Here is a 24,140-nt window from a genome sequence, read left to right on the forward strand (position 1 = left end):
GTGATGGAGGTGAGTGAGGTGAGGAAAGTGACTGAGGTGATGGAGGTGAGTGAGGTGAGGAAAGTGATTGGGGTGATGGAGATGAGTGAGGTGAGGAAAGTGATTGAGGTGATGGAGGTGATTGAGGTGATGGAGGTGAGTGAGGTGAGGAAAGTGATTGAGGTGATGGAGGTGAGTGAGGTGAGGAAAGTGATTGAGGTGATGGAGGTGAGTGAGGTGAGGAAAGTGATTGAGGTGATGGAGGTGAGTGAGGTGAGGAAAGTGATTGAGGTGATCTTACTGGTTCTCCTTTGAAGCCCCTCTCTCCTGGATATCCCAGAGGTCCCTGCAGGGTGAGAGTGTTGGTGTGAGATGAAGGTAAAGTCAGGTGGAGTTTATATGGTTAGTGTTTTATTTACACACTCACTCTCTCTCCTCGCTCGCCCTTTGGTCCTGTGGGTCCTGGTACACCGGGGGAACCTGGCTTTCCCTAAGAGAGTGAACACACACACACACACACACACACACACACACACACACACACACACTCCATTAAAAAATCTCCAGTTCCTCTGTTCAGTATGTGTATAGTTGTGGTGTTGTGAGGGTGTGTGTTAGCTCACACTTTGTCCCATTGGGCCCGGGGGTCCGGCTGGGCCTCGGGCTCCTGGGGGTCCTACAGACGGTGAGACAGAATGCGTTAGACGCTTCGGGATCAGTAACACAGTCTGATCTCATCTTACTAATTTACCCATCATGCCTAGCTGCAGAATCACACACAACTAGCTAACAATAACACAATTTTACGGCTAAACAACTAAAATAAGTTTGTAGCAATTATCAGAACAAGATATTAACATCAGAACGAGATATTAACATCAGAACGAGATATTAACATCAGAACGAGAGATTAACATCAGAACAAGATATTAACATCAGAACGAGATATTAATATCAGAACAAGATATTAACATCAGAACGAGATATTAACATCGGAACGAGAGATTAACATCGGAACGAGAGATTAACATCAGAACAAGATATTAACATCAGAACGAGAGATTAACATCAGAACAAGATATTAACATCGGAACAAGATATTAACATCGGAACGAGAGATTAACATCGGAACGAGAGATTAACATCAGAACGAGAGATTAACATCAGAACAAGATATTAACATCAGAACGAGAGATTAACATCAGAACGAGAGATTAAGGTCAGAATGAGAGATTAAGGTCAGAATGAGAGATTAAGGTCAGAATGAGAGATTAAGGTCAGAATGAGAGATTAACATCAGAACGAGAGACTAACATCAGAACAAAATATTAACATCAGAACAAGATATTAATATCAGAACGAGAGATTAACATCAGAACGAGAGATTAACATCGGAACGAGAGATTAACATCGGAACGAGAGATTAACATCGGAACAAGATATTAATATCAGAACGAGAGATTAACATCAGAACGAGAGATTAACATCAGAACGAGAGATTAACATCGGAACGAGAGGTTAACATCGGAACGAGAGATTAAGGTCAGAATGAGAGATTAACGTCGGGACGAGAGATTAACATCAGAATGAGAGATTAACATCGGAACGAGAGATTAAGGTCAGAATGAGAGATTAAGGTCAGAATGAGAGATTAACATCGGAACGAGAGACTAACATCGGAACGAGAGATTAACATCGGAATGAGAGATTAACATCGGAACGAGAGATTAAGGTCAGAATGAGAGATTAACATCGGAACGAGAGATTAACATCGGAATGAGAGATTAACATCGGAACGAGAGACTAACATCGGAACGAGAGATTAACATCAGAATGAGAGATTAACATCGGAACGAGAGATTAAGGTCAGAATGAGAGATTAACATCGGAACGAGAGATTAACATCGGAACGAGAGATTAACATCGGAACGAGAGACTAACATTGGAACGAGAGATTAACATCGGAATGAGAGATTAACATCGGAACGAGAGATTAAGGTCAGAATGAGAGATTAACATCGGAACGAGAGATTAACATCGGAACGAGAGATTAAGGTCAGAACGAGAGATTAACATCGGAACGAGAGATTAAGGTCAGAATGAGAGATTAAGGTCAGAATGAGAGATTAACATCGGAACGAGAGACTAACATCAGAACAAAATATTAACATCAGAACAAGATATTAATATCAGAACGAGAGATTAACATCAGAACGAGAGATTAACATCGGAACGAGAGATTAACATCGGAACGAGAGATTAACATCGGAACAAGATATTAATATCAGAACGAGATATTAATATCAGAACAAGAGATTAACATCAGAACGAGAGATTAACATCGGAACGAGAGATTAAGGTCAGAATGAGAGATTAACGTCGGGACGAGAGATTAACATCAGAACGAGAGATTAACATCGGAACGAGAGATTAACATCGGAACAAGATATTAATATCAGAACGAGAGATTAACATCAGAACGAGAGATTAACATCAGAACAAGATATTAATATCAGAACGAGAGATTAACATCAGAACAAGAGATTAACATCAGAACGAGAGATTAACATCGGAATGAGAGATTAACATCGGAACGAGAGATTAAGGTCAGAATGAGAGATTAACATCGGAACGAGAGATTAACATCGGAATGAGAGATTAACATCGGAACGAGAGACTAACATCGGAACGAGAGATTAACATCAGAATGAGAGATTAACATCGGAACGAGAGATTAAGGTCAGAATGAGAGATTAACATCGGAACGAGAGATTAACATCGGAACGAGAGATTAACATCGGAACGAGAGACTAACATTGGAACGAGAGATTAACATCGGAATGAGAGATTAACATCGGAACGAGAGATTAAGGTCAGAATGAGAGATTAACATCGGAACGAGAGATTAACATCGGAACGAGAGATTAACATCGGAACGAGAGATTAAGGTCAGAATGAGAGATTAAGGTCAGAATGAGAGATTAACATCGGAACGAGAGACTAACATCAGAACAAAATATTAACATCAGAACAAGATATTAATATCAGAACGAGAGATTAACATCAGAACGAGAGATTAACATCGGAACGAGAGATTAACATCGGAACGAGAGATTAACATCGGAACAAGATATTAATATCAGAACGAGAGATTAATATCAGAACAAGAGATTAACATCAGAACGAGAGATTAACATCGGAACGAGAGATTAAGGTCAGAATGAGAGATTAACGTCGGGACGAGAGATTAACATCAGAACGAGAGATTAACATCGGAACGAGAGATTAACATCGGAACAAGATATTAATATCAGAACGAGAGATTAACATCAGAACGAGAGATTAACATCAGAACAAGATATTAATATCAGAACGAGAGATTAACATCAGAACAAGAGATTAACATCAGAACGAGAGATTAACATCGGAACGAGAGATTAAGGTCAGAATGAGAGATTAACGTCGGGACGAGAGATTAACATCAGAACGAGAGATTAACATCGGAACGAGAGATTAACATCGGAACAAGATATTAATATCAGAACGAGAGATTAACATCAGAACGAGAGATTAACATCAGAACAAGATATTAATATCAGAACGAGAGATTAACATCAGAACAAGAGATTAACATCAGAACGAGAGATTAACATCGGAACGAGAGATTAAGGTCAGAATGAGAGATTAACGTCGGGACGAGAGATTAACATCGGAATGAGAGATTAAGGTCAGAATGAGAGATTAACGTCGGGACGAGAGATTAACATCGGAATGAGAGATTAACATCGGAACGAGAGATTAAGGTCAGAATGAGAGATTAAGGTCAGAATGAGAGATTAACATCGGAACGAGAGATTAACATCGGAACGAGAGATTAACATCGGAACGAGAAACTAACATCGGAACGAGAGATTAAGGTCAGAATGAGAGATTAACATCGGAACGAGAGATTAACATTGGAACGAGAGATTAACATCGGAATGAGAGATTAACATCGGAATGAGAGATTAAGGTCAGAATGAGAGATTAACATCGGAACGAGAGATTAAGGTCAGAATGAGAGATTAACATCGGAACGAGAGATTAAGGTCAGAATGAGAGATTAACATCGGAACGAGAGATTAACATCGGAACGAGAGATTAACATCGGAACGAGAGATTAACATCGGAACGAGAGATTAAGGTCAGAATGAGAGACTAACACTTGCTCCGAAATTTGTGCTAAAATAGAGTTTACAGTATAATGTAATGTCTCTTTAATACTGAGGTTTTTAAATTTTTTTAAATATTAAACCCAGGTATAAAAATTTGCAGAAATTGGCATGAGCTTTAGAAAATTATATAAAAATTTAAATAAATAATTATATTATTAATATCACTCTAACTAACAGTTTATTATCATTTTATAATATTTTTTTTCCCTTCACCACACGAACCGTCGGACTCAGCGACTCCAAACCCCCGGAGCAGACTCCTAATAAAACATAATGAAATACAATCCTGCTCATGATTTTCTCCCAGAGCGAGTGTTTCGCCTTTACAAGATAAAGACATGATAATAAATCAGAGAAGAGATTTCATAACGGAATTTTACGGCCATGAGACACACGTTAGCAAACCGACAGATAAGCCGGAAACCGCGCGAGATGTCTGATACGGCGTTTATAAAGCCCTGGGCGCTGAATCACGCCCCGTCACTGAGCTCACCCTCTCTTTATTCACTAATAAAAACCCACGCCTGACTTATTATCGACTTCTACTGCCTGAAACACTGATAAAACTTCTCCCAAGTTTATTCTCAGAGGATGGAAGGCCAGCTGGAGAGACGTGATGAGAGACCGCCTCCTCTACTTCTTCTTCCTCTTCTTCATCAACCTTTCAACTATTTCTCTTCTTTATTGTAAACTTGGCTCGAATTCTCTTAATTAATACAGATTTTATTTAAATAAAGATGTTTATCTAACAGATAAATCAATGAGATAGATTCCTCCTGAGACGGACAACGTGTGGGAAAAATTACAACAACGACAAAATGTAAGGGAAAATAAAAAGATTTGTTTAGGATCAAAAAACGCAATTTAAAAAAATCCATTTTGGGTAATAAATTTATAACATTTCAAAGATTAGATTTTAAAGTTGTGAGAATGACAATAATAATAAATTGAGAAAAATATGAACATTTATTTTTAATTTTTATTCTGTATATATTGTGATTTTTGTTTCAGAACATTTCTACTTTTTGAAAAAATCTTCATATTAAAATTTAAACTTGATTTCTTAAAATGTTGCACATTTATTTTTTATAATTAAACTGGACAATGATGTAAATAAATAAGAAGCATTTTTTGAGAAATCCGGGTGTGGATCCTGATATTTTTCGAGTACAAGGTTTAAAAAATAAAGTTGCTATAAAAATAATAATAATAATTAATAATTTGAAGAATAAAGTCACTAATAAAATCGTAATAATTTGTAAATAAAGCTGAGAGCCGATTCAGAACGTTCAAAAAACTAAATAAAAAATAAATAATAATTTTTGATAAAATTTTCCTTTTCTTTACTTCAAGAATAAAGTATCAAGAAAAAAATCAAACGACATTAAAAAATAAAATGGAGAATAAAACTAATATTTCAGCGAAAAAAGATTTTGCTGAATAAACAAACAAACAAACAAACCAATGTAAATATTATGTATAAATAAAAAACAATAGAGTGGTAATATTTTGAAAATAAAATAATTATAATTGTACTTATTTGCTTTAATTATTAATTTATTTTAACAGGATTATTATGACAATTAAAAACAAACTTTTTAGAATTACTTTTAAACTGGTTCATTTGTATAAATTCAGCTTTATTGTTTTATCTGACATGTAAAAATAAATTTATTCACTTAATAAACAACAAAATGCACTTTTTATGATCCCTCTTATTATTATTATTATTATGACCTTATTTGTAAGTACATAAAATGTTAAAGTAATGTAGGAGAGTCATTAAGGCATTAATATAAACGTCTGTCCGATCAGCCTGGAGAATTAAACCCCGCTGTGGTCTGATCTGAACACGACGTCTCAAGATATGAGATAAACGTGGAGTTATATCTCTGTGTGTGTGTGGGAGTGTGTGTGTGTGTGGGAGTGTGTGTGTGTTTCAGTCACACAGGGTTTCTGGCTCAAGTTGGTCAGATTTCCACATTATTTATAAAGTGCTGAGGATTTTCTCCGTCCTCTGTGGAAGTGGTTGTGTTTGTTTATCATTAGAGTGATGTGAACCTAGGTTTCCAAGAGGGTGAGAGCGTGAGAAACCGGTTCATACCGGAGTTTATGACTCTTTATTTTCTTTATGTTCATTGTAAACACAGATGATGGAGTGGTTCATGTTCAGTTCTGTCACGTTCCTGCAGAGCTCGAAATCAGCTGGACTCTGAAACTGAAACGCTGGGCAATGATCAGGGATCGGATTTTATTTTTTTTATGTCTGACATCTCGGTCAGAAATATCCTTTTTCACAAATTTCACAAACTTCAGGACGTGTTTCTGTAAAATATTACATCACATCTTTTTATTATCCTCCTGATTCTGAGAAGGTCCAGGAGTCAAACATCTGATGTGTCTGAATTAAAACTAGAACTTTAGACTTTTACACACAGCTCTGAACACCTGAGCCAGATGTTTCTGCAGCACACACTGCACTAATTACATAAACATCTGCACTTTATTTATATCAGTCACTCTGTTAAATATATATATGTATGTATTCTATATAATTTTGCCCTTAGCTTAATGATACTTAAACTTCAAAAACGGAAGCTTTGCTTTAAAACACAACACATTTCTGAGGAAGGATCTCAGAATAGTGCACTATGTAGGGTGAATAACTGCACTAAGTCATGCTGATGCTGTACCCTACACAGTGGGCGTGTTTAGTGAACAGGAAACGAATTTCAGGTCCAAAAATGAAGATAACCCCTGTGATGTGACATCATTACTTAAATAAGATTTCAAATAAAATTTTTTCTTTCAGTCCAGAAATTCAGTCCTGCTCATGTTAAGCGTAAATTTCTACAAAAAAACAAAACAAAACAAAACAAAACAGATAAATCTGGAAAGAATTAAAAATGTCTAGAATTATCTTTAATAATCTCTGTAGTTTCCTGTAATCTTAGAATAATCTCCTAATCTAGACGTCTTCCTTCCGTTCTCTTGTTAAGACAGGATTTTTGCGAGAGAAGGAACATGGTTGAAATGGTCCACTGTAGAGATCAGGACTGTGTTTGTTAGAATCTGTTTTAAAGAAGGAATATTTATTTGTGGGTATCTCTGCAGACGGCACTGGAGCTGCAGTGAGACTCAGGACAGGATCAGAGGGAGATTATTTCCAGAAGTCTGAGGAGATCTTCCTGATCTTAGTGAAGCAGAGCCACGGCCACGGCAGCGCACTTCCTCGATATAATAAAGCCGTTTATCAAGAGGACCAGAGCTGGATCTGCTGTCCTTCATCACCGGGGCAGGAACATCTGGCTCTGCTCAGCTGGATGTGATTCACTCGGACAGTCATGTGAGACCGGGACAGCTGGTACCGAGCAGAACTCATTACTGAACCATCCGATTCAGATTGCTTTAGTTTTTGGCACAGATTCCGGCGTGTGACGTCCAGCGCTGTTACTGCGGCGCATGAAACCTTAGAATATGTGTGTGTTTAGTGCACAGCATGGACACACACACACACACAGGGCCGGCTCTTGTAATAGGACAAGGCCTCGTTCTCTCACGACAGAGTGTGTGTTTAATTATACGCATCAAATATTCCTCAAACTGTTACTGCAAAGCATTTGAGCTAAACAACAACAACAACAACAACAACAACAACAACACAATCTTTTCATCTAGTCTCAGGAACAAGAGACAAAACTCTGTTCTTTGTAAAGATCTTCCCTCAGATGACGGTGGTGAGATTTTCATCCTCATGAAACCATCAGGTGCTTCACGGATGGAGGTGGAGTCATGAGGAAGAGGCCCCGCCCACCGTGTCAGGGACGCTAAATAATGGAGTATTTGGATTGTGGAATGAAGCGGTGTTTTGGACGATTTGTATTCACACTAACACTCACATCACTACGTAGGGCTCATAACACTCTCACGCCTCCTTATACCCTACATAGTGAGCATGTGTAGTGAACATAGCTAAATATGAATAAACTAAATGAATCAAATCAACAGGGAGTTCTTTAGGATTTACGAGGGAAGTGACGTTTCGTCTGAAAGAGAAGCGAACCCTGCCGAAGATTTATTCAGAACGCGAGCTTTCCACAAATCTCTGATCCAAATCTCTGATCTTCACATTGAGACCTCAGTGATCTAGATGTTTAAATATGAATTAAAATAAGTCCATGAAGAGGAATAAAAGCATCACTAAATCGCAAACACACACACACACACCATTAACTACAAAACTGGTCACTTTTGCATCTACAGCGTAGCCAGAGAGTTTCTCGGCATCCTAGAACATTCTGAGCTCATGAGGAAAGTCACACATGTTGGTGATGATCTTAAAACTGGACCTGATTCGGTGTAGGTTCTGTTATTCACGCTAGGATACAGGTCACACTGTTTGTTTGTTTGTTTGTGTGTGATGAAGAAGATGGTGATGAAGAAGATGATAGATGTGGAGCTACAGGACCAGCTACAGAATCTGATCCCACTTTTTCACTGTGGACCAAACTACAGTGTGTTAGTGGTGTGTGTGTGTGTGTGTGTGTGTGTAACAGAACTGACCTATGGGTCCCGGAGGCCCCTGAGGCCCCTGAGCAGGAGCCACTCGAGGGTCTGGGAAACTGTTGGAGAGCAGCAGGTTTTTCTTCTCACCTGTAAATACACACACACACACACACACACAGTGAGTGTTAGAGATCAGGACCGGTCAGATCTATGCTTCAGCTCATCTCTGGCTCTGCATGAAGCCCAGGATCAGCATGTGGTCAGATGGGAGGGTCAGTACTGCCTCTGTCCTGTAGGTGGAGCTACTCTGACACCAAACACACGTCTTTTACAGACAGGAAACAACGGCACCGTGTTTAATTCTGATTATTTAATTTGATCATAATACAAATATTTAAAAAAACTTTGGGTTTATTCTGACACACACACACACACAGCTCTGTTAGATCATTAATTATACACCGAACACATCTGGGAATGTTTTGTAATGTCAGTGTGAAATGTTTGCATTAAGATTTGATTGTTTAAAAATTCGACTCTGTTGATTCAGATCATTATTTTATTGACTCCATGTGATGATGTTAAAACTCAGATATATGTTTCCAGTGGTTTCTCCTGAACCAGGCCATGTTCTCACCACCGTGTTAGACACCGTCTCTAGTCTCTTCACTGCGGTGTCTGAGAACACGATAACAAATCAGAGAACACGAGGACGAATCAGACAGAGTGGGAAAGGGAGGTATAGTGTGTACAGACATGGGTCACTCAGGATCTACAGGAAGTAGGAAATTGTGTATAACTTTATTTCCTGTACATGTGTGGAGTTCTGCATTCACTTTAAACTGTTTCCCCCATATTTTAAAGAAAATAAATATATATTTATCTTGATAAGAAAATGGAGTTCATTCAGCTCTACTGTGGTGAAGGACATTCATATGGTCAGTGTGATGTTGGATATACTGATAGTGTATCATGGAGTAAAGATTAGTTTATCTCTAAAAACACACCTGAAGAACGCAGGAATGTTCCGGAAGACCAAACTATTCCAGATTAAAGGATGTAAGGAGCGCTATAAGAGCAGAGCTGTGTTCATACACACACCAATCCACTTTCTACTGCTGCAGCTACTGCTGGACTTCCTGTAGATCCTGAGTGACCCATGTCTCGTCCAATCAGAGAGAAGAATTCCATTCACACACTAAACCTACCTTTTCCTCTCTGTCTGAATCGTCTTTGTGTTCCAGCACTGGTCTGTAGTCTGATATTTTATGTGAACACACCTGCTTTATTATGTTCTGTTATTTACTTTAATAGTTAATAATAGATAATATTTTGGACTTGTCTTAAATGTTAATGTTAATCCCTAACTACAACCTGAGGTGTCACTTTGAACATGATCCCTAACTACATCATCATGTTATCAGTAATCTCTATCAGAATATCAGAGTCACAGAGCCGGTGTTTAGGATCCGGAGCGATCTGATAAACGATAAAAAAGAATCTGATCTGATCCGATTCGATGAAATCAGAACAACATGCATGTTAGAGATCTGGTTATTCAATAAATCCAGACCAGAGAAAATAAATCTGAAAAAAAAAACCTTTCTACCCGGGGTATATAACCACCCTTCCTGGAACAGTGCCACACACACACACATACACACACACACACACACACACATACACACACACACCATTACTCCACCCTGCTCTTTCAGTCTCTGCACATCTGGAAGTGGTTGAGTGACATCAGCATCACATGTCAGACAGACAGGTCTGTTTTCCCCCAGTGTGGGGCTGTTAGTGTCTAGCCTGTCTCACCCTCCCTGCCCCTCCCCTCCCCCGCTGTCTCTCCGTCTCTCTATCCATCCCTTGTCCACATTCCGGGACATGAAGCTTTATCTTATTTTCTAAATCTCATCATCTCCGAACGTTCGGATCATCAGAATAATCATTTTTGATAAAGAAGAAGAAGATGGTGATGAAGAAGATGAAGACGATGAAGGTGATGATGATGGATGTGTTATAGCTACAGAATCTGTGTGTGTGTGTGTGTGTGTGTGTTCACACGGGGAACAGTAATCCATCTGGATGTGTATTACAGCCCCGTCGCTCCTCACACCTCCGATTACAGCTGATTATAAAGGTGTGAGAAATCAGTCTCCACAGATCTGGAGACAGAGAGCAGGTTTGTACTTTACAGAACCTACAGCACCATCGATGAAGATGAGGATGAGGATGAGGAAGATTATTTTTATTTTTAATTTACTTTTCTTCTTCATCTTCTTTAGAAATGTATTGGCATCCTTGATCAGGGTTATATTAGATGTAAGAAGGAAGTACACACAAAGAAAGAAAGAAAGAAAGAAAGAAAGAAAGAAAGAAAGAAAGAAAGAAAGAAAGAAAGAAAGAAAGAAAGAAAGAAAGAAAGCTGTGAGGCAGAAGAGAAAGAAGAGGAGGGAATAGAGGGCAATAAGAAGGATAAGAAAAAAGCATAAGAAAGTAAAGTAAAAGGAAGAAGAGAAAGAAGAAGACCAAAGACAAACCAAGACAACGGATACAAGAAAGAAAGAAAGAAAGAAAGAAAGAAAGAAAGAAAGAAAGAAAGAAAGAAAGAAAGAGGGAGGAATAAATTAATGTAGGAGGATGTTGTATGTGTGAATGTACGTGAGAATGAATAAGTATTCACTGTGAAGGACATTGTGACGTGTGGAAACGAGCGGACATGATGAGACGTGAGGAGACGTGAGGAGATCAGAGGAGATGTGAGGAGATGAGAGGAGATGACAGGACACGAGAGGAGACGTGAGGAAACGTGAGGAGACGAGAGGAGACGTGAGGAGACGTGAGGAGACGTGAGGAGACGAAAAGAGACGTGAGTGCTGTCTCACTGTCTTCAGAGCCAGAGGCTGGAGGTCCGGGAGGTCCTGGAGGTCCAGGTAAACCTCTCTCTCCTGGAAGACCTGGTGGGCCTTGAGGACCTGCAGAGAAAAGGAGCAGAGAGAAACATCCAAGTTACCATCATGCTGAGACTCACCATCACCAGAGCTTCACTACTGAGAGAAAGCCTGTAATAAAGAGGAGAGCAGACAGGAATCAGAGAGAACACGTCTCTATACCCCCTCCTCCCAATGTGTCTCTCTCTCTTGCTCTCTCTCTCTCTCATGAGTACAATCCCTCTCTGTGCCTTTCTCTCATGAGTACACAATCATAAGGCGCTGTTCTTCTCACAGAGGCCAGAAGAAACATGAGACACTTCACTGTGTCCTTTATCCTCCCTTATCTCCTCACCACAGAGAGAGAGAGAGAGAGAGAGAGAGAGAGAGAGAGAGAGAGAGAGAGAGTGTGTGTGTGTGTGAGACAGATGACTGTGTGCCCAGCTCTTACAGGAAAAAGTCAAATAAACTGTGCTAAAGTCTGAGCACATTAGTGGGTAATAAACTAAACAACCTGTGTGTGTGTAAGAGAGAGAGAGAGAGAGAGAGTGAGAGACAGAAAGAGAGAGAGAGAGAGTGAGAGTGTGAGAGACAGAGAGAGAGAGAGAGAGAGAGTGTGTGAGTGTACAGCTGTTTATACTGATAGTTGGAAGGGAATAATGGACAGAGTGAATGACAGAAGTAGACGAGGGGAAAATGTTCACTCCTTTTCTTTTCACCTGCTTCCCTCCTTCTTTTCCTCTCACTTCTTTCTTTCCTCTCACTCTTTCTTGTCCTCTCACTGTTCATTTTCCTGTCACTCTTTCTTTTCTCTCAGTTGTTTTTCCCTGTCACTCGTTCCTGTTGTTCCTCGGGGTTCCTCTGAGTCATACACCAGCACACACAGAGTCATACACCAACACACACAGAGTCATACACCAACACACACAGAGTCATACACCAACACACAGAGTCATACACCAACACACACAGAGTCATACACCAACACACACAGAGTCATACACCAACACACACAGAGTCATACACCAACACACACAGAGTCATACACCAACACACACAGAGTCATACACCAACACACACAGAGTCATACACCAGTACACACAGAGTCATACACCAGCACACACAGAGTCATACACCAACACACACAGAGTCATACACCAACACACACAGAGTCATACACCAACACACACAGAGTCATACACCAACACACACAGAGTCATACACCAACACACACAGAGTCATACACCAACACACACAGAGTCATACACCAACACACAGAGTCATACACCAACACACACAGAGTCATACACCAACACACACAGAGTCATACACCAACACACACAGAGTCATACACCAGTACACACACAGTCATACACCAACACACACAGAGTCATACACCAACACACACAGAGTCATACACCAACACACACAGAGTCATACACCAACACACACAGAGTCATACACCAACACACAGTCATACACCAACACACACAGAGTCATACACCAACACACACAGAGTCATACACCAACACACACAGAGTCATACACCAACACACACAGAGTCATACACCAACACACACAGAGTCATACACCAACACACACAGAGTCATACACCAACACACAGAGTCATACACCAACACACACAGAGTCATACACCAACACACAGAGTCATACACCAACACACACAGAGTCATACACCAACACACACAGAGTCATACACCAACACACACAGAGTCATACACCAACACACACAGAGTCATACACCAACACACAGAGTCATACACCAACACACACAGAGTCATACACCAACACACACAGTCATACACCAACACACACAGAGTCATACACCAACACACACAGAGTCATACACCAACACACACAGAGTCATACACCAACACACAGAGTCATACACCAACACACACAGAGTCATACACCAACACACAGAGTCATACACCAACACACACAGAGTCATACACCAACACACACAGAGTCATACACCAACACACACAGAGTCATACACCAACACACACAGAGTCATACACCAACACACAGAGTCATACACCAACACACACAGAGTCATACACCAACACACACAGAGTCATACACCAACACACACAGAGTCATACACCAACACACAGAGTCATACACCAACACACACAGAGTCATACACCAACACACACAGAGTCATACACCAACACACAGAGTCATACACCAACACACACAGAGTCATACACCAACACACAGAGTCATACACCAACACACAGAGTCATACACCAACACACACAGAGTCATACACCAACACACACAGAGTCATACACCAACACACACAGAGTCATACACCAACACACACAGAGTCATACACCAACACACACAGAGTCATACACCAGCACACACAGAGTCATACACCAACACACACAGAGTCATACACCAACACACACAGAGTCATACACCAACACACACAGAGTCATACACCAACACACAGAGTCATACACCAACACACACAGAGTCATACACCAACACACACAGAGTCATACACCAACACACACAGAGTCATACACCAACACACAGAGTCATACACCAACACACAGAGTCATACACCAACACACACAGAGTCATACACCAACACACACAGAGTCATACACCAACACACACAGAGTCATACACCAGCACACACAGAGTCATACACCAACACACACAGAGTCATACACCAACACACACAGAGTCATACACCAGCACACACAGAGTCATACACCAACACACACAGAGTCATACACCAACACACACAGAGTCATACACCAACACACAGAGTCATACACCAACACACACAGAGTCATACACCAGCACACACAGAGTCATACACCAACACACAGAGTCATACACCAGCACACACAGAGTCATACACCAACACACACAGAGTCATACACCAGCACACACAGAGTCATACACCAACACACACAGAGTCATACACCAACACACACAGAGTCATACACCAACACACACAGAGTCATACACCAACACACACAGAGTCATACACCAGCACACACAGAGTCATACACCAACACACACAGAGTCATACACCAACACACACAGAGTCATACACCAACACACACAGAGTCATACACCAACACACACAGAGTCATACACCAACACACACAGAGTCATACACCAACACACAGAGTCATACACCAACACACAGAGTCATACACCAACACACACAGAGTCATACACCAACACACAGAGTCATACACCAACACACACAGAGTCATACACCAACACACACAGAGTCATACACCAACACACAGAGTCATACACCAACACACACAGAGTCATACACCAACACACACAGAGTCATACACCAACACACACAGAGTCATACACCAACACACAGAGTCATACACCAACACACACAGAGTCATACACCAACACACACAGAGTCATACACCAACACACAGAGTCATACACCAACACACACAGAGTCATACACCAACACACACAGAGTCATACACCAACACACAGAGTCATACACCAACACACACAGAGTCATACACCAACACACACAGAGTCATACACCAGCACACACAGAGTCATACACCAACACACAGAGTCATACACCAACACACACAGAGTCATACACCAACACACACAGAGTCATACACCAACACACAGAGTCATACACCAACACACACAGAGTCATACACCAGCACACACAGAGTCATACACCAACACACACAGAGTCATACACCAACACACACAGAGTCATACACCAGCACACACAGAGTCATACACCAACACACACAGAGTCATACACCAACACATAGAGTCATACACCAACACACACAGAGTCATACACCAGCACACACAGAGTCATACACCAGCACACACAGAGTCATACACCAACACACACAGTCATACACCAACACACACAGAGTCATACACCAGCACACACAGAGTCATACACCAACACACACAGAGTCATACACCAACACACACAGAGTCATACACCAGCACACACAGAGTCATACACCAACACACACAGAGTCATACACCAACACACACAGAGTCATACACCAACACACACAGAGTCATACACCAGCACACACAGAGTCATACACCAACACACAGAGTCATACACCAACACACACAGTCATACACCAACACACACAGAGTCATACACCAGCACACACAGAGTCATACACCAACACACACAGAGTCATACACCAACACACACAGAGTCATACACCAACACACACAGAGTCATACACCAACACACAGAGTCATACACCAACACACACAGAGTCATACACCAACACACAGAGTCATACACCAGCACACACAGAGTCATACACCAACACACACAGAGTCATACACCAACACACACAGAGTCATACACCAACACACACAGAGTCATACACCAACACACACAGAGTCATACACCAACACACACAGAGTCATACACCAACACACACAGAGTCATACACCAACACACACAGAGTCATACACCAACACACAGAGTCATACACCAACACACACAGAGTCATACACCAACACACACAGAGTCATACACCAACACACACAGAGTCATACACCAACACACAGAGTCATACACCAACACACACAGAGTCATACACCAACACACACAGAGTCATACACCAACACACAGAGTCATACACCAACACACACAGAGTCATACACCAACACACACAGAGTCATACACCAACACACACAGAGTCATACACCAACACACAGAGTCATACACCAACACACACAGAGTCATACACCAACACACACAGAGTCATACACCAACACACAGAGTCATACACCAACACACACAGAGTCATACACCAGCACACACAGAGTCATACACCAACACACACAGAGTCATACACCAACACACACAGAGTCATACACCAACACACACAGAGTCATACACCAACACACACAGAGTCATACACCAACACACACAGTCATACACCAACACACACAGAGTCATACACCAGCACACACAGAGTCATACACCAACACACACAGAGTCATACACCAACACACACAGAGTCATACACCAACACACACAGTCATACACCAACACACACAGAGTCATACACCAACACACACAGAGTCATACACCAACACACACAGAGTCATACACCAACACACACAGAGTCATACACCAGCACACACAGAGTCATACACCAACACACACAGAGTCATACACCAGCACACACAGAGTCATACACCAACACACAGAGTCATACACCAACACACACAGAGTCATACACCAACACACACAGAGTCATACACCAACACACAGAGTCATACACCAACACACAGAGTCATACACCAGCACACACAGAGTCATACACCAACACACAGAGTCATACACCAACACACACAGAGTCATACACCAACACACACAGAGTCATACACCAACACACACAGAGTCATACACCAACACACACAGAGTCATACACCAGCACACACAGAGTCATACACCAGCACACACAGAGTCATACACCAACACACACAGAGTCATACACCAACACACACAGAGTCATACACCAACACACACAGAGTCATACACCAACACACACAGAGTCATACACCAACACACACAGAGTCATACACCAACACACACAGAGTCATACACCAACACACACAGAGTCATACACCAACACACAGAGTCATACACCAACACACACAGAGTCATACACCAACACACACAGAGTCATACACCAGCACACACAGAGTCATACACCAACACACACAGAGTCATACACCAACACACACAGAGTCATACACCAACACACACAGAGTCATACACCAACACACACAGAGTCATACACCAACACACACAGAGTCATACACCAACACACACAGAGTCATACACCAGCACACACAGAGTCATACACCAACACACACAGAGTCATACACCAACACACACAGAGTCATACACCAACACACACAGAGTCATACACCAGCACACACAGAGTCATACACCAGCACACACAGAGTCATACACCAACACACACAGAGTCATACACCAACACACACAGAGTCATACACCAACACACACAGAGTCATACACCAACACACACAGAGTCATACACCAACACACACAGAGTCATACACCAACACACAGAGTCATACACCAACACACACAGAGTCATACACCAACACACACAGAGTCATACACCAACACACACAGAGTCATACACCAACACACACAGAGTCATACACCAACACACAGAGTCATACACCAACACACACAGAGTCATACACCAACACACACAGAGTCATACACCAACACACACAGAGTCATACACCAACACACACAGAGTCATACACCAACACACACAGAGTCATACACCAACACACACAGAGTCATACACCAACACACACAGAGTCATACACCAACACACACAGAGTCATACACCAACACACACAGAGTCATACACCAACACACACAGAGTCATACACCAACACACACAGAGTCATACACCAACACACACAGAGTCATACACCAGCACACACAGAGTCATACACCAACACACACAGAGTCATACACCAACACACACAGAGTCATACACCAACACACACAGAGTCATACACCAACACACACAGAGTCATACACCAACACACACAGAGTCATACACCAACACACACAGAGTCATACACCAACACACACAGAGTCATACACCAACACACAGAGTCATACACCAACACACACAGAGTCATACACCAACACACACAGAGTCATACACCAACACACACAGAGTCATACACCAACACACAGAGTCATACACCAACACACACAGAGTCATACACCAACACACACAGAGTCATACACCAACACACACAGAGTCATACACCAACACACACAGAGTCATACACCAGCACACACAGAGTCATACACCAACACACACAGAGTCATACACCAACACACACAGTCATACACCAACACACACAGAGTCATACACCAACACACACAGAGTCATACACCAACACACACAGAGTCATACACCAACACACACAGAGTCATACACCAACACACACAGAGTCATACACCAGCACACACAGAGTCATACACCAACACACACAGAGTCATACACCAACACACACAGAGTCATACACCAACACACACAGAGTCATACACCAACACACACAGAGTCATACACCAGCACACACAGAGTCATACACCAACACACAGAGTCATACACCAACACACACAGAGTCATACACCAACACACACAGAGTCATACACCAACACACAGAGTCATACACCAACACACACAGAGTCATACACCAACACACACAGAGTCATACACCAACACACAGAGTCATACACCAACACACACAGAGTCATACACCAACACACACAGAGTCATACACCAACACACACAGAGTCATACACCAACACACACAGAGTCATACACCAACACACAGAGTCATACACCAACACACACAGAGTCATACACCAACACACACAGAGTCATACACCAACACACACAGAGTCATACACCAACACACACAGAGTCATACACCAGCACACACAGAGTCATACACCAACACACAGAGTCATACACCAACACACACAGAGTCATACACCAACACACACAGAGTCATACACCAACACACACAGAGTCATACACCAACACACACAGAGTCATACACCAACACACAGAGTCATACACCAACACACACAGAGTCATACACCAACACACACAGAGTCATACACCAGCACACACAGAGTCATACACCAACACACACAGAGTCATACACCAGCACACACAGAGTCATACACCAACACACAGAGTCATACACCAACACACACAGAGTCATACACCAACACACACAGAGTCATACACCAGCACACACAGAGTCATACACCAGCACACACAGAGTCATACACCAACACACACAGAGTCATACACCAACACACAGAGTCATACACCAACACACACAGAGTCATACACCAACACACAGAGTCATACACCAACACACACAGAGTCATACACCAACACACACAGAGTCATACACCAGCACACACAGAGTCATACACCAACACACACAGAGTCATACACCAACACACACAGAGTCATACACCAACACACACAGAGTCATACACCAGCACACACAGAGTCATACACCAACACACACAGAGTCATACACCAACACACACAGAGTCATACACCAACACACAGAGTCATACACCAACACACACAGAGTCATACACCAACACACACAGAGTCATACACCAGCACACACAGAGTCATACACCAACACACACAGAGTCATACACCAACACACACAGAGTCATACACCAACACACACAGAGTCATACACCAGCACACACAGAGTCATACACCAACACACACAGAGTCATACACCAACACACACAGAGTCATACACCAACACACAGAGTCATACACCAACACACACAGAGTCATACACCAACACACACAGAGTCATACACCAGCACACACAGAGTCATACACCAACACACACAGAGTCATACACCAACACACACAGAGTCATACACCAACACACACAGAGTCATACACCAACACACAGAGTCATACACCAACACACACAGAGTCATACACCAACACACACAGAGTCATACACCAACACACACAGAGTCATACACCAGCACACACAGAGTCATACACCAGCACACACAGAGTCATACACCAACACACACAGAGTCATACACCAACACACACAGAGTCATACACCAACACACACAGAGTCATACACCAACACACAGAGTCATACACCAACACACACAGAGTCATACACCAACACACACAGAGTCATACACCAACACACACAGAGTCATACACCAACACACACAGAGTCATACACCAACACACACAGAGTCATACACCAACACACACAGAGTCATACACCAACACACAGAGTCATACACCAACACACACAGAGTCATACACCAACACACACAGAGTCATACACCAACACACACAGAGTCATACACCAACACACAGAGTCATACACCAGCACACACAGAGTCATACACCAACACACACAGAGTCATACACCAACACACAGAGTCATACACCAACACACACAGAGTCATACACCAACACACACAGAGTCATACACCAACACACACAGAGTCATACACCAACACACACAGAGTCATACACCAACACACACAGAGTCATACACCAACACACACAGAGTCATACACCAACACACAGAGTCATACACCAACACACACAGAGTCATACACCAACACACACAGAGTCATACACCAGCACACACAGAGTCATACACCAACACACACAGAGTCATACACCAGCACACACAGAGTCATACACCAACACACACAGAGTCATACACCAGTACACACAGAGTCATACACCAGTACACACAGAGTCATACACCAGCACACACAGAGTCATACACCAACACACACAGAGTCATACACCAACACACAGAGTCATACACCAACACACACAGAGTCATACACCAACACACACAGAGTCATACACCAACACACACAGAGTCATACACCAACACACACAGAGTCATACACCAACACACACAGAGTCATACACCAACACACACAGAGTCATACACCAGCACACACAGAGTCATACACCAACACACAGAGTCATACACCAACACACAGAGTCATACACCAACACACACAGAGTCATACACCAACACACACAGAGTCATACACCAACACACAGAGTCATACACCAACACACACAGAGTCATACACCAACACACACAGAGTCATACACCAACACACACAGAGTCATACACCAACACACAGAGTCATACACCAACACACACAGAGTCATACACCAACACACAGAGTCATACACCAACACACACAGAGTCATACACCAACACACACAGAGTCATACACCAACACACACAGAGTCATACACCAACACACAGAGTCATACACCAACACACACAGAGTCATACACCAACACACACAGAGTCATACACCAACACACACAGAGTCATACACCAACACACAGAGTCATACACCAACACACACAGAGTCATACACCAGCACACACAGAGTCATACACCAACACACACAGTCATACACCAACACACAGAGTCATACACCAGTACACACAGAGTCATACACCAACACACAGAGTCATACACCAACACACACAGAGTCATACACCAACACACACAGAGTCATACACCAGCACACACAGAGTCATACACCAACACACACAGAGTCATACACCAACACACACAGAGTCATACACCAGTACACACAGAGTCATACACCAACACACAGAGTCATACACCAACACACACAGAGTCATACACCAACACACAGAGTCATACACCAACACACACAGAGTCATACACCAACACACACAGAGTCATACACCAACACACACAGAGTCATACACCAACACACACAGAGTCATACACCAGCACACACAGAGTCATACACCAACACACACAGAGTCATACACCAACACACACAGAGTCATACACCAACACACACAGAGTCATACACCAACACACACAGAGTCATACACCAACACACACAGTCATACACCAACACACAGAGTCATACACCAACACACACAGTCATACACCAACACACAGAGTCATACACCAACACACACAGAGTCATACACCAACACACACAGAGTCATACACCAACACACACAGAGTCATACACCAACACACACAGAGTCATACACCAACACACAGAGTCATACACCAACACACACAGAGTCATACACCAACACACACAGAGTCATACACCAACACACAGAGTCATACACCAACACACACAGAGTCATACACCAACACACAGAGTCATACACCAACACACAGAGTCATACACCAACACACACAGAGTCATACACCAACACACAGAGTCATACACCAACACACACAGAGTCATACACCAACACACACAGAGTCATACACCAACACACACAGAGTCATACACCAACACACACAGAGTCATACACCAACACACACAGAGTCATACACCAACACACAGAGTCATACACCAGCACACAGAGTCATACACCAACACACAGAGTCATACACCAACACACACAGAGTCATACACCAGCACACAGAGTCATACACCAGTACACACAGAGTCATACACCAGCACACACAGAGTCATACACCAGCACACACAGAGTCATACACCAACACACAGAGTCATACACCAGTACACACAGAGTCATACACCAGTACACACAGAGTCATACACCAGCACACACAGAGTCATACACCAACACACAGAGTCATACACCAACACACACAGAGTCATACACCAACACACACAGAGTCATACACCAACACACAGAGTCATACACCAACACACACAGAGTCATACACCAACACACACAGAGTCATACACCAACACACAGAGTCATACACCAACACACACAGAGTCATACACCAACACACAGAGTCATACACCAACACACACAGAGTCATACACCAGTACACACAGAGTCATACACCAACACACACAGTCATACACCAACACACAGAGTCATACACCAACACACACAGAGTCATACACCAACACACACAGAGTCATACACCAACACACAGAGTCATACACCAACACACACAGAGTCATACACCAACACACACAGAGTCATACACCAACACACACAGAGTCATACACCAACACACACAGAGTCATACACCAACACACACAGAGTCATACACCAACACACAGAGTCATACACCAGCACACACAGAGTCATACACCAACACACAGAGTCATACACCAGTACACACAGAGTCATACACCAGCACACACAGAGTCATACACCAACACACAGAGTCATACACCAACACACACAGAGTCATACACCAACACACACAGAGTCATACACCAGCACCGAGTCTGAGAGAGTTACTGCTGATGGATAAAAGAACACCAACTCAAACACAGAGCCACAACAGACAAGTCCTCAAACTCACACTCACTCACTCACTCACTCTCTCTCTCTCTCTCTCTCTCTCTCTCTCTCTCTCTCTCTCTATGTGCCTCAGTGTCTGTCAGTTCAGGGTGGAGAAGGGCATGGCTTAACTTCATTTTCTAATAATGTACATTAAAGAAGTGTGGCCTCTATGGCTGTCAGTCTCTAAAGGGGCATGGTGTATGTGGCTTCAAGTCTCTAAAGGGGCATGGCCTCTGTAACTGTCAATCTCTAATGGGGTGTGGCCTCTTTAACTGTTAATCTCTAAAGGGGCGTGGCCTCTGTGGCTGGAGGTCTCTAAAGGAGTGTAGCTGTTATTCTCTGAAGGGTTGTGGCCTCTGTGACTGTTAATCTCTAAAGGGGTGTGGCGTCTGTGGACATCAGTCTCCAAAGGGGTGGGGCCTCTGTGGCTGTTAGTCTCTAAAAGGGCATGGTCTTTCCCAGGACTCTAAAAAACTTCAAAAAGCAGAAGTTTTACAGTTAAATGGTTAAGTGAGCGTCACTAAGAACACTCTCTCTCCTAGATAACTTCAGAT

General features: G+C 42.5%; 1 protein-coding gene across 2 annotated transcripts in view; it reads right to left on the bottom strand.

Moving 5' to 3' along the window:
* emid1 (EMI domain containing 1) overlaps positions 1–24,140 on the bottom strand; it is a 111,021-nt gene that overhangs the window by 11,283 nt on the left and 75,598 nt on the right. For both annotated transcript variants that reach the window (XM_058375016.1, XM_058375015.1), the window contains exons 9-13: positions 11,591–11,680; positions 8,757–8,846; positions 603–655; positions 407–469; positions 281–325 (exon numbers count right to left, since the gene is read on the bottom strand). In XM_058375016.1, coding sequence (XP_058230999.1) covers positions 281–325; positions 407–469; positions 603–655; positions 8,757–8,846; positions 11,591–11,680 — 341 coding nt within the window. The remainder of the gene's footprint in view (positions 1–280; positions 326–406; positions 470–602; positions 656–8,756; positions 8,847–11,590; positions 11,681–24,140) is intronic.

Source organism: Hemibagrus wyckioides, linkage group LG22 (assembly GCF_019097595.1).
Source record: "Hemibagrus wyckioides isolate EC202008001 linkage group LG22, SWU_Hwy_1.0, whole genome shotgun sequence".
Classification (NCBI taxonomy): Eukaryota; Metazoa; Chordata; class Actinopteri; order Siluriformes; family Bagridae; genus Hemibagrus; species Hemibagrus wyckioides.